A 13,349-nucleotide genomic window follows, 5' to 3' on the forward strand; every position below is an offset into this window, starting at 1 on the left:
CCAGTGGGGGATGTATGGCAGCTGATTGATGTTTCTCCCTCATTGATGTTTCTAACTCTCTATCCCTCTCCCATCCTCTCTGTAAAAAAAAAAAAAAATCAAAAAAAAAAAAATCAATACAATATATTTTAAAAAATAATAAAATGAACCTGTGACAGGTCCTCCCTGATACGTTCTCATTGGGTAGGATCCTGCACTCCTTGAAAGGATTGCATTTAAAATTTTGGTCCCCATGCCTGATGTGCTGGGCCTGGACTTAGTGGGCTTCAAGAGTGTGTCTGTGCACATATGGGCCCACATGTGCCCATGCTTATTCCTGTGGTGAATGAGCAAAGCTTATGATTGTTTCTGAAATTTTCTAGGAAGACAAAATTTGTCTCCAAAATGCATAGGAGCTGTAGACATTGGCCGAGTTTGGAGACTGCAGCTCTTAAATATAATCTAGTTCCCCACACAGTCATTACATGTAGAGACTGACCACATATGACAAGATGAATGATCCAGAAACCCCATAAATTTTATTTGACATTGATAAAGGGAAGGAGACTCAATATACGAGTTCTGTTCTTAGTGTCCTTTGTACTCAGGCTTCCTGTCACTCTACTAGATTAAAATGTGAAAACTTGGTGGCTTGCTTGGTGGCACAATGAACTCCTCCCGTGATTCTTTCTCCTCACAATGATTTTAGACAGCTTTCAGAGCAGAACAGAGGTCCGTGGAGTTAGGGGTATGTAGGGGATCTCCGTGGTTTGCTTGGAGGGCTGAATCTGAAGGTCCATGGCCCACAGCTAAAGTCGTAACAAGGCACTGTAGATGGCACATGTGTTATTTAATAGGGCACCACAGGACAAATTCAGGGGGACAGTCCTAAAAAAACACACTTTGGAACCAAACTGTGATTCTGGAGAACTACCTTTCTCCTAAACTTCTGCCTGCCTTTGCTGCATTGAAGGGTTTTCACAAGCTGGTGAGAAGCCGTCTAAAAAGACAGCACTAGTTAGAGCGGTACAACCGCTTTGTTGCTGAGAATTAGACTTTTTTCTTCTTCTCTCTCTCTCTCTCTTTTTTTTTTTCCTTTAGAGGACATCCTTCTCTTTGCACCATGCTACCCCTACTTAATTTCTAACACTTGTGTTTGTTCTTTTTCATTATTCTTGAACTCAGTATTTTCTCTGCAGTGGATATTGGCTGCTATCTGACAGTATTCACTTTTTAGTGTAGTTGGATAATTTATTCTTTGATAGTTAATACAAGCCAGCTATAATTGCATTGGTATTTTGTTTAAAGATATATTGTTTTCATTCAGTTTAATGAGGATTTTTATTGTTGTTTTGAATGTCTGTTGGGTAGGCTTTTAATCAAAGGTCAAGATCACTTCTTCAGGGAATATTTTTCCTATTTCACCCCAAATTAGTTGATTTTTTTCCTTTGACTCTGTTGCATTATCGTTTTTAATGTGAGAAATGAAGTTATTTCTTCTATTAAATTATTTCCTTCTTTGTGATAGCCTATGTGTTTTTAAATTCCAGTGTGTCTCATAAATATGTCTGTTCTAGTTATCTATTGCTATGTAACCAACAACCCTACATCTTTGAGGTTTAAGACAACTTTGATTTTTCTCACAATTCTGTGGGTCAGAAACTTGACAGGACACAGCTGAATGGTTCATGTCCAATCCCTGTGCTGTCAGCTGGAGCTAGAAGAGCCATTTCCAAGATGGCTTCTTTACTCACATCTGGCATCTCAGTGCTGTCTGTCTCCACAGGCCTGTCTGTCTCCATAGGCCTGTCTGTCTCCATAGGCCTCTGACCCTAGAAGACTCCACATGGCATGGGACTTACTCTACTCCAAGATATCAGACTTTTTACAGGCAGTTCAGAACTACTGTTGTGAGAGGCTAAGATGGAATCTGAAAAAGTCATAGTCCAGCCTTGGAAGTCTAAAAAAGCACTTTTACCACGTTCCAATGGTCAAGCAAGTCAGCAAGGCCAGCCCATAATGCATCACAAAGCATTTGCAACCAACTTTAATCGACCACTATGACAATACTGGTGATGAGTGTAATTAACATTTACAACGCATCACCCATACTGCTCAATTCACCCATACTGCTCAATATAGAGGAGTAGAAACTAAATATTTGGTCAATTGTCAAAATGTGCCAGATGATGAATACCATGTTTTTGCTTGGAAACTGAAGACATCATGTTAATAAATCAAATTAGTATTGACATAGTCCAAGAGCAAATATTATTTACCTCTTGTTTAATTTCTTATTTACCTATACTATATAATAAAATCCTATATAATAAAAGGGTAACATGCAAATCAACTGAATGGAAGAATGTCAGGTCACTAACCCCAGCCTGCAGGCCCTGCTTGCCTGATGGAGAACAGGAAATGGGTTGAGTGATGGAGCACATGGGCGGTTCCAGGCCACAGCCCCCACCCCCACCGATCACCCCACACACAGAGGGCGACTGGCAGAGGGAGGCAGGGCCTGTGAGTTGGCAGGAACAGCCAATTTTGTGGTCCCTCCCCCGGCCAGCAGGCTCCAATTGCTCAATGGCAAACAGGGAACCAGGAGTGGGTGGTGGTAGGTGGGGAGGCCGACTGCTGGCAGCTGTGGAAGATGGCCCTGATTGCAGGAAAGGCCCAGGGACCGCAACCTTGCACAAATTTCATGCACCGGACCTCTAGTGATATTATGAAAATGATACATCATAATGTATCCACACCTGTGTGTATGACCACATTGAAAGGACATTGATAAAAGTGCCGGATATACTCCTTGCACAAACTCATTGGTATTAAGTCAACATAAACATCAAAATGAGTTTTAGTATTCACCCTAAACTATAGCAAAATGCACTCAATTTAATCTTAACCTTTATAAAAGAGGCATATAAGGTCTGATTTCTGTCTTAAAGGGCTTACAGTCTAACTAGAGAAGACTAGCAGTATTCATAAAACTATTAAGCTCAATGGAAGGTTTTATAATTAATGGTTAAAACATATGGCCCTTTCTTATGATGGAGCTCAAACTAATCAACACAGAGGACTAGGAATTAAAAATCATTATTTGGTTCCCAGATAAGAAAAAACCAAAGGAGCTCATTACCAATAAGCCAGTAGTGTAGGTAATGTTGAAGGAATTTCATGAAGAAGGAGAAAGGGAAGGAGGAGGAGGAGGAGCAGGTTAGGAGGAGAAAGAAATATTAAAAATATGGATAATAAAATCATGATAACCACATCCCTGTCAATAATTATATTAAATATAAATTGATTAAATGCTCCAATCAAAAGACATATAGTGGCTGAATGGATAAGAAAACCAGAAGCACACACATGTTGCCTACAAGAGACTCAGACTGGAAGTAAAGGGATGGGAAAGAAATTTCATGAACATGGAAATGAACAAAAAATTTGGGGAAGCAATATTTATATCAGACAAAATAGACTTTAAGACAAAGGCTATAGCAAGTGACAAAGAAGGACCCAGCAATTCCACATCTAGATATTTACTCAAAGAAACCTAAAACACTAAATCAAAAAGACATATGCATTCCTATGTTCAACACAGCATTGTTTACAATAGCCAAGGTATGGAAGCAACCTAAGTGCCCATCAATAGATGAATAAATATAGAAGATGTGGTACATATATTAAATGGAATACTACTCAGAATAAAATCTGTCATTTGTGACAACATGGATAGACCTAGAATTTATTATGCTAAGTGAATTAATTCAGACGGAGAAAGATAAATACCATGTGATTTTACATATACATGGGATCTAAAAAACAAGCAAGCAAACAAAACAGAAATAAAGTCATAGAGAGAGAGAACGTTTTGATGGTGGTCAGATGGGAGTGGGGTTGGGGGAATGAGGGAAAGAGGGGAAGTGATTATGATGTACAAATTGCCAGGTATAAAAATAGTCAATAATATTGTAGTAAGTATATACGATGATGGGTACTAGATTTACTGTGGTGATCACTTATTAGTAAGTTGTAAAAATGTCTAACCACTATGTTGTACACCTGAAACTACTATAATATTGATTTATATATAGGTAATTTAAAAAATATTTAAAAATCATTATTTGGTAATCACCACTATAATATGTTTTGGCAAAAAATTATTAATAAATACTAAAATTAATGAATAAAAGTGTGGCTATTCGGATGTTTGCACAATCTCAAAATCTTTGCATATTTACAGTTTTGAAGTGACTTTCTAGACAATATTTACTGATTAAAAAGGAAAATTAATAATTTTTTGGTGGATAAATATGGCAGATCCTAACCTCACCAAGAGACTGAAGTTAACATAGTAGTAATGAGATAAATTGGTATCATGGGCCTTGTGATACGCTGTACTGAGGACAGGATATTATTGCTGTAGTATTCTTTCCAAAAATACGTAATCTAACTGTGAAAAAAAAAAAAAAAAAAAAAGCAAATAAATCCAAATTAAAGGAAATTCTACAAAATAACCAGCCTGTACTCCTGAAAAAATGTCAAGGTCATGAAATGCCAAAGAACCTTCCATATGACAGGAGACTGCGAAGAATTGACAACTAAGTGCAGCTCTGGGAGTCTGGATTGGACCCGAACCAGACAAGAACATTAGAGGGCTAACTGGTGACATTTGAACAAGGTCTGTAGAGATTAGGTATTGAATCACAGCTAATTGCCTAAATAACTATATATGGTATTTTGATTATGTAAGAAAATGCATGTTTTAGAAAATATACCTCCCAATATTAAGGGTAAAGGGGCATCCTGTCTGCACCTAGCTCACCAGTGTGCTTGGTTTTTGCAGTGTCTGTGGTTGTAGACGGGTGTGAAAGTGATGGTAAAGCAAGAGTGGTAAAGGGACCCTTTCGGGAGTCAGAGCGAAAGGAGCCAGGGGATTGTTTGTAATGGTTCCTAATGCTTTTTGTACATCTGAAACTACTTTTAAAATCTTAAATATATGTCCTCATTTAAGTATTTTAGGTTCAGATCTGAGCCAGGCCACAAAACATTGGTAGAGTAGAGGAAGGCCAATGGGAAGTGAAGCATGTTCTAGGCTAGAACCACAGCACCTGAGGAATAGACTGGGCCTCCAGAGAGAGAAGCGGGGTGGGCCTCCCTGGGAAGTGGCAGGTACCCTTCAGGCTAGGCCTGCCTGGGCGGTGGCATGTGTCCTCCAGGGCTGGGCCTGCCTGGAGAGATGGCATGTGACATTGAGCAGCAGCGGTGCCCATGCGGACAGCTGTGTTGGCACAGAGTACAGGCACTGAACAGCCTACGTTGGAGATGGTATTTCATGCATAGGGAACTTGGTACATAGCACTCTCCTCACTTGGCCCTCTGGAAAAGGCTGTTGTGTGAGTCTGCACTGGCTGCTGTAACAAAAGGATATACACTGGGTGACTTGGAAACACATCCCTCTCAGTTCTGTAAGCTGAGAGTCCAAATCCAGGTGTCAGCATGGTCGAGTGCTGGGAAGGGCCTTCTTCCCAGCTCATGGCCTGGGCCTCCTCCCATCCTCTCGTGCAGATGGTGGCTAACAAGCTCCCAGATCCACTTTTACAAGACACACCCCATTCACTAGGGCTCAGCCCCCAGGACCTGAGCACCTTCCAAAGGTGCTGACCATTGATTGCTTCAGGTATTAGGATTTCAACATATGAGTGGGGGTAGGGGAGAGGGGGCTGTTTTATAGCGTGGAGAGCTCTTTAAACGCAATCAGCACTTAGCTAGCATGTCAAACTTACCTCTAGCTGTGAGTTTGACATGCTTGCCTTAGAGAATTAATGTAGAACAGTGGTTTAGCAGCATCAGTCTATTCAACCATCTGTAAGCTCTGGCTAGCTTATCTAATCACAGAGCAGGATCTCTGGGTAACATAGTTCCTTTTTAATATACATAATGCCTGCCTATTCTGCACAATAAGCCAAACAATGTAGATTTTATAAAGACATTGGAGGACTTTTAAGATGAAATCAGAACTTACTTAGGTTCCTAAATTGGGAGTCATGGGGAACCACAGAGCGGGAGGTCCTCTAACTTGTGGACTCAGCCCAGCGCAAGGCCTTGGTTGCCGAGCAGTCAAAGGCGGAAGAGAGAGGCCCTGCTGTGTGCTCATGTGGCTGCTCTTCTTGTATCCTCTGGGGGCACCGGCTTAATAACACTTATTTAAGGTGGGAAAGGCCTGCGTGGTCATTGCCGTTATTCTCAGTAGTAACAACTACCACATTGTCTTTCCCTCCCTGCTTATCTGCCCCATCCTTGCCGTATAAATATTAACTGTTTCTTTAAATCACATTTAATTAAGGATTTTCTTTTTCCGCCTTTGTCTCGTGTCAGTAGCAGGTTAATCCTGAATTTCTAGTAAATGCAAATGAATTCAAGAAAATCATGAGTTCAGGATTATTTTAACTTCCTGGGCATAATTGTTAATATCTCCATTGTCCCCTGGGATGTGTAGGATGATATCAATTAAATTGGTCTCTGTAACTGAACACTTTAGCCATAAATGTGACTATTGTGTCTTCACGAGTGCCTGTTAGGTGTTTAATTTACTTGCCCATAATAGATGTCAGAGCTGTAAATGTGAGGCAAGCAATGTAAACGGCATAATGACTGTAATTATCCAAACAGATCGAAGGCAGTGTTATTGCAACGTGATACTGTGGGTAGGAGCACGATACAGACATCCCATATAAAGTCCCATTTTCAGCTTTATTTCCTCACCCATTTTTCCCCAAGATGTTTAAAGTGAAAACAATGTAAACCGGCATTGCCATTCTCTTCTTTATCTCTTCCCATTACCCTCATGCCATTGCCTCACTCAAACCAGCAGACTTTGCAAAAGCAAAGAGACATTTCTCCTAAAAAAAGTTTCCTAGAATCATAACTCCAGTAGTTTCCCCCCTATATCATGGCATTTGAAAATTTGAACTGGAAGTCACTTTGTAGATTGGCAAGGTTGTTCCCTTAGAACGATTAGGTAAAGACCTGTAAGCCCAGCAAGGTTGAAAAACCTGCTGAAGGTTACACAGCCCCGTATTGCCAGGTAAACGGCAGTGGAACGAAACTGGCACGTGGACCCAGCCCTCCCACCCGGTGAGGAGAGCAGAGGCTCTACCCGCTGCGGTTCAGAGCAGCTGCTCTGTGACAGCCTGAGCGATCCCCGGAGGGCACAGCCAGGAGCCAGACCCAGCTCCCCGTCTGGTTTGGGTGGGGCGTGAGGAGGAGAAGCAGTTTGTGCATGACCAACGTTTTCAAAGTTCAAACAGAGGGTCAATGTGAGGGTCTAAGGGTCGGGCTGTGTGGCAGATATCTTTATATATATATATATATATATATATATATATATATATATATATATATATATATTATTGATTTCTTACAGAGAGGAAGAGAGAGATAGTTAGAAACATCGATGAGAGAGAATCATCGATCAGCTGCCTCTTGCACATCCCCTACTGGGGATATGCCCGCAACCAAGGTACATGCCCTTGACCGGAATCGAAGCCGGGACCTTTCAGTCTGCAGCCGACGCTCTATCCACTGAGCCAAACCAGTCCCGGCTGTGTGGCAGATATCTGTCCATGAGGGGAATGGAAAAATATGGCAAAGTCTCGCCTCAGGGACAGAAAGTTGGGGATGTAGCTGAAACAGGGATTGGAGCCCAGAGGGACAAGGAGGAAGCCAAGATTAGGACTGAAACCTGAAGAAGAAATGGCTTTGAATCCCAGGCCTCAAGCTAGGAGTAAGGTCCGGAGGACCTAGGGCAAGGACACCTGCACACAGGTCTTCCCTCTGCTCGCTGCCTCAATTCTTCACTCCAGTCTCATTGCCGAGGAGCAAACTGGCCTAAGTCTGAAACTTGCAGTACATCTGAAAAAACAAAATCAAAAACCCAAAACACAACACACATTATTCAAGTCATCAGAAACACACACACACAAAAAAACAAGTAACCCAGTCTTCTGCATTACCAGAAAACAGAGCAATATGACTTCAAATTCCTGTAAGAGAAAAAATGAATACCGAGTACCCACAGAACTGTCTGTAGTGTGTGTGTCGGAGGATGGCAGCAGAGGGTGTGGGGAAAGACTCCCAGAGGGGAAGGTCCCAGGGCACATGCTCAGTACTGACCACAGGTGCAGACGGCTGGCTCCCCGGGTGGCTCTGGGCAGGGCGGGCCAGTGTGAGGCCTGAGGTAGCTGTCAGCCAGGCCACGCTCTAGAGAGAAGGAAGCAAAGAGGAAAGAGGTGGTAGGGGAGGTGCCATTGGGAAATGTGTTTGTGATGAAAAAGGAAGAGGGGAAATTTTATGGTGGAATAGAAATAAATCATCATCCATTAAGGAGGCTAAAACAAGGGAAAGGGCAAGAGTGTAAGAATAGTATGTGACTGTAATATCCAACAAAGTAGAAAAAATGCAAGTAGGAAGTGGGTGGAAAGGGAGTGAGAGGGAAAGAGACTGAAGCATATGTAATGGGGGGAGGTAAGGGACATATGACTACTTTAACTCAGTAGTCATAACTCAAATAAGACAACAGGAGGAGTAAAGAACCTAAAGAGTATGTGGCTGTCAATGTGGCTGTAGGAGGGGTACCTCACGGAGTGTACCTTTTAGTGTGGTTTTGACTTTTGCAATCATGTTAATGTTTTTCCATGATCAAAAACAAAAACACAGCAACAAGAAGAGGAGAGATTAGATTTGAATACAATCAGAAAAATATAAGTGAACTGAATGTCAAATACTAGTAAATAGCATAACCACACTAATGTTGGGGGAACCAGTGTAGTAATTGTTGAACACATTATTTTCACTGTGTACCTTCATTCTAAAAAAAAAAAAAAAAAAAAAAAAAAAAAAGTTGTGAATTATTTCTAATACTGTCTTTTGTGGTTAAAAATTGTGTGTGCATTGTAGGATTGAAGAACTGAGTATGATCTTGCAAGACCATGTTCTAGAAAAAAGAAGATACAAGTAGGAAAATAGGAAAAGGAAGAATTGTTTGTTCTGTGGTTGAAATGTGTGTGTGTGTGTGTGTGTGTGTGTGTGTGTGTGTGTGAAGAAAGCAATGACTCCTCTGCAGCAACTGACATGTATTAACACCAGGTCTTAGTTTCCAAATGGCACTCACCGAGGAAGCAGGATTCCTTGAGGAAATGGTCCATTTCAGGGATGGGGCAAGGAAAACGCAAATGCACCTGAAACATTCCCATGTGGCAAAAAAAAAAAAAAAAAAAAAAAAAAAAAAAAAAGGAAGAGAATGCCTTTTAACTGATGAAACAGGTCAAAAGGACACAGCATGATGGGGTTCATCTGCCCAAGGGGGGGCAATGTGATCATCCAAATAAATACTGACAGTTATAATTTCTGACCCTTTCAATAATATAAGAATCCAACTACTCATCCTAATAAATATTAATAGTTAGGAAAAGCACTGTCTTTAGATTAATTGAAAACTAAAAAATGTAGGTAGAGAAATGATAGAAACCATCATTTACAAAGTTATCACTGATTCAGGGAAGACTCGTTGCTAAACTCAGGTGATGATGAATGTTTGATAAGAACTAAGCTCTTTTCATCATCTCTAAGTCCCTCCCCATGGTTTACTTATTAATTATAAAGGAAAAGAGAGTGACTTCGCAGTGGAGATATTTGGCAGATCCCACCTTAATCTAGTGATCAAAGTTAACTCGTCCAATGAGAGGACGCGTGAATATCACATGCGTCCATAATGCACTGAGAAGGACCCAGCATCACCTGTGCTACCCCTGCCAGGTGTGCATGAGGAAAGCTGAAACAGATCCAAATTAGGAACACTCCAGAAAATAAATGACCTCTACTTTGAAGAGAGAAAAAAAAAGAAGAAGAAGGAAGGGAGAGAAAAAGGAAGAGAGGGAGGGAAAGAGGAAATGAGAGAGGGAGAGAGGGAAGAAAGGAGGAAAAGAAGGAAAGGGTGAGTCAGCAGCATGAAACACAGGAACTATTTCAGAATTAAAGGATTCTGGATGGATGACAAATAGATGCAATGCATGATCCTGCATTGGACTCTGAACTGGAAGAAATGTGCTATAACGACATTATTGGGACAGAGGATGAAATTGGAATAAGGATTAGATTAGATTGTGGCACTATATTAATGTTATGCTTCCTGACATTGAAAACTAAATTGTGTTGTGTAAGAGAATGTCTTTGTTGTTAGAAAATACATTGAAGTAATTAAGGCAATAGAGCATCATGTTTGCAACTTGCCTTCAAGTTGCAGGAGGCAGGGGGGGGGGGAAGAAAAAGAATGATATAGCAAAATGTTAACAATTGGTGCATCTGAGGAAAGAGCAGCAGTTCATACTATTCTTGCAAATCATCTGTGTGAAATTATTTCCAAATATATTTTTAAAAATAATTGGTAGGAAGAAGCTATAAAGGAGTACATGTTGGTCTATGTACCACCTAAACATTATACCATAATTTTGGAAATAATTATTTCAGAGCTTCCTACTCCCCTCCCCCATCAGGGAGGTTGTGGGGAAGGGACTGGTAGAGCCATGATTGCTAGGGAAGTGGGGTGGGTGGGTGGTCATGGTCTCAGCCATGAGGAGGAGTAACTTGTACAGTTTGGGAGTCAGGCTGGGCCAACAGTGGTAGAAATGGACCCAGGCCATAGGATGCAAAGGGCAGTTCTTACGCCACCATGGCATGACCCCCTACCATCTAACGTGCATATTCTGATTGATTTCCCCCTTATTATTCCACATTATAATGAGTGACCATATTTCACCTAGAACCCTAGAGCAAGCATGTCAAACTCTCGGCCCTCAGGCCACAGGCCTCATTTATTTGGCATGTGCTAGCCTTTGAGTTTGACAGGGTTGGTACAGTAATCGATATAGCATTCAGATACACACATGGCTCCGAGGGTCAGAAAAGCAGTTAATTCTAAAATGAGAGACAGGGAGAAGGACGCTTAAGCATAATCCAATTCTTAAATTTCTCATTGTATTCTTAAGTTCAAAAGGCATTGATTAGCCGGGACCGGTTTAGCTCAATGGATAGAGCGTCGGCTTGGGGACTGACGGGACCCGGGTTCGATTCCGGTCAAGGGCATGTACCTTGGTTGCGGGCATATCCCCAGTAGGGGGTGTGCAAGAGGCAACTGATCGATGACTCTCTCTCATCGATGTTTCTAACTCTCTATCTCTCCCCCTTCCTCTCTGTACAAAATCAATAAAATATATTTTTTTTTAAAAAGGCATTGATTAAAGGGAAAAGCGTGTTTACTTTGCATTCAGAATCGCACTTTGGTGAGTTCACCTGAGATTCTTCTCTATGGTCCACACACATGTTGGGTCATGCAGCTGCGGCAGGTGCTAAAGAAGTGGATTAAGACATTCTGACATTTACAGTTTCATAGGATGAAATGAACATTGTAATCTTTCTATAGGATGCTCTCCCATCAGGCCCTCTCCTATGCAGGGTTCTACACATTCATTCTTCAGGTTGGGGTGTATTGTGGAGACGCACGAGGCTAAGACAGAAGTCAGCCCTGAGATGTTTGCGATGGTACTCGGAGCACACTCATCAGAGGCTCTCCTCAAAGGTTGCTGGGATCCTGAGGAGGTCTGCAGAGAGGCTGTATTGACTGGGTTGTCAGGTAATACAACGCTTCATTGATCCATTTGTATTATTTTTGTTTCTTGCTGCAGGCAGAGAATTCAGCACTGGCTTTGGAAAATGAGAATCAAAGGGAGCAGTATGAGCGATGCCTCGATGAGGTAAGTGGGAGGGAGAGCTCCGTGATGAGGGGCCGTGCAGTTTAGAATTTCCTTCGTGAGATCCTAATGCACGTCCATCGCGGCCTCCTTAGGGCGGAGGCATTTTGTCCTCCGAAGGAAGGTTGTGAGCGTGTACAGTGAGAAGGAAGCTCAGTCACTCTCTTCCCATTCCCCTGCCCCTTCCCTCCTCTCCCTGTTCCACTGCACAGGCATCTGTGAATTCCCTCCGTTATTGTTCACCATTCTTGGGGCACAGCTGTAGGATGAATTCTTCAGTCCAACAAGTAGGAGCCCAGCCTGCATTCAGTTCAGATGGGATGCCATTTCTGGAAACGCTAAGCCCCACAGGCTGGGCAGGCCAATGCGCAGAGTTATCAGCCAGAGTGAAAGTGTCAGCATAACTGAGAACACGCCCGGAGAGAAAGGGACACGAAGGAGAACACTTGAGCGGAAGGGAAGGAGACAGGCCCATGATGGAGTAAACTTGAGAAATGTTATTTGATGGTAATGAAGAGATGAAAGCAGAGGTGGTGGGCATTTCAGGATTCCTGAGAGGTGAGGGGGCCAGGGGGATTGAAGTTGTGGGCTGGGCTTCATTCTCCCACACACCCCTGTCTTGTCAGGGAGTCTGCTCCTACAGAACCTCCAGTGGGACTGGCCAAGCTCTCATCTGAGATTTGTTGGTGATCAGAGTTATTCATCTAATACAGTGATCGGCAAACTCATTAGTCAACAGAGCCAAAATATCAACAGTGCAACAATTGAAATTTCTTTTGAGAGCCAAATTTTGTAAACTTAAATTGTATAGGTAGGTACATTGTTATTAAGTTAATTGGGATACTCCTAAACTGGCCTTTGCTAAAAACATCCTCAATCTGATTGAGGTGCACTCAAGGGGCCAAAGAGCCACATATGGTTCATGAGTCACTATTTGCCAACCACTGATCTAGTGGGATGACATTCTTAGTTGTCTGCCCAATGTTGTAAACTTGCACATGTTTGACAGTTGTTATGCTAGAGCTGACAGATGTTAAGAAAAGAAGAAAACTCCATTTCACTGGGCTCCATGACCATATCCATGGAAATGCCACCATATCTTGTCTTTTCTTCCTCACTAAGAATTGGGTAACCTTTTCCAACAAACTCCTCTTGATCTCTCTTTCCCCTGTCCTCCCCCAGACAGCATCCCCAAGCCCAGTGTCCCATCAGGTGATGGGTGTACTGTAAAAAGCACAGGCTCAACCCCCAGTTCTGAGGTCATCACTACTGTACCCCAATCTCCTCCCCTCACACCTGCAGCGCGCCCTCCTCAGAGCCCCCTGTGCTGGCGTTTCCCGCCCCAGTGACTCCTGAAGGCTCACCCTGGACCAGCAGCAGCAGCCTCACTTGGGAACTTGTTAGCCATGCACCTTTTCAGGCCCCACCCGGGCCTGTGGGATCAGATAGGAGGGCCCTGGCAGGTGATCTGTGTCAGCAAGCCCCCAGGTGGCAAGGACGCACCCCACAGCCTGAGGGCCGTCCTCAGAGCTCAGGCCACTGGCATTACATTTACTCTAT

At 42.5% G+C, this 13,349-nt stretch overlaps 1 protein-coding gene across 6 annotated transcripts in view; it reads left to right on the forward strand.

The window, feature by feature from the left end:
• Positions 1-13,349, forward strand: part of NCKAP5 (NCK associated protein 5) — a 909,053-nt gene that overhangs the window by 693,514 nt on the left and 202,190 nt on the right. For all 6 annotated transcript variants that reach the window (XM_045575730.1, XM_045575732.1, XM_045575733.1 and 3 more), the window contains one exon: positions 11,724-11,792. In XM_045575730.1, coding sequence (XP_045431686.1) covers positions 11,724-11,792 — 69 coding nt within the window. The remainder of the gene's footprint in view (positions 1-11,723; positions 11,793-13,349) is intronic.

Source organism: Pipistrellus kuhlii, unplaced genomic scaffold, assembly GCF_014108245.1.
Source record: "Pipistrellus kuhlii isolate mPipKuh1 unplaced genomic scaffold, mPipKuh1.p scaffold_m20_p_7, whole genome shotgun sequence".
Lineage (NCBI taxonomy): Eukaryota > Metazoa > Chordata > Mammalia > Chiroptera > Vespertilionidae > Pipistrellus > Pipistrellus kuhlii.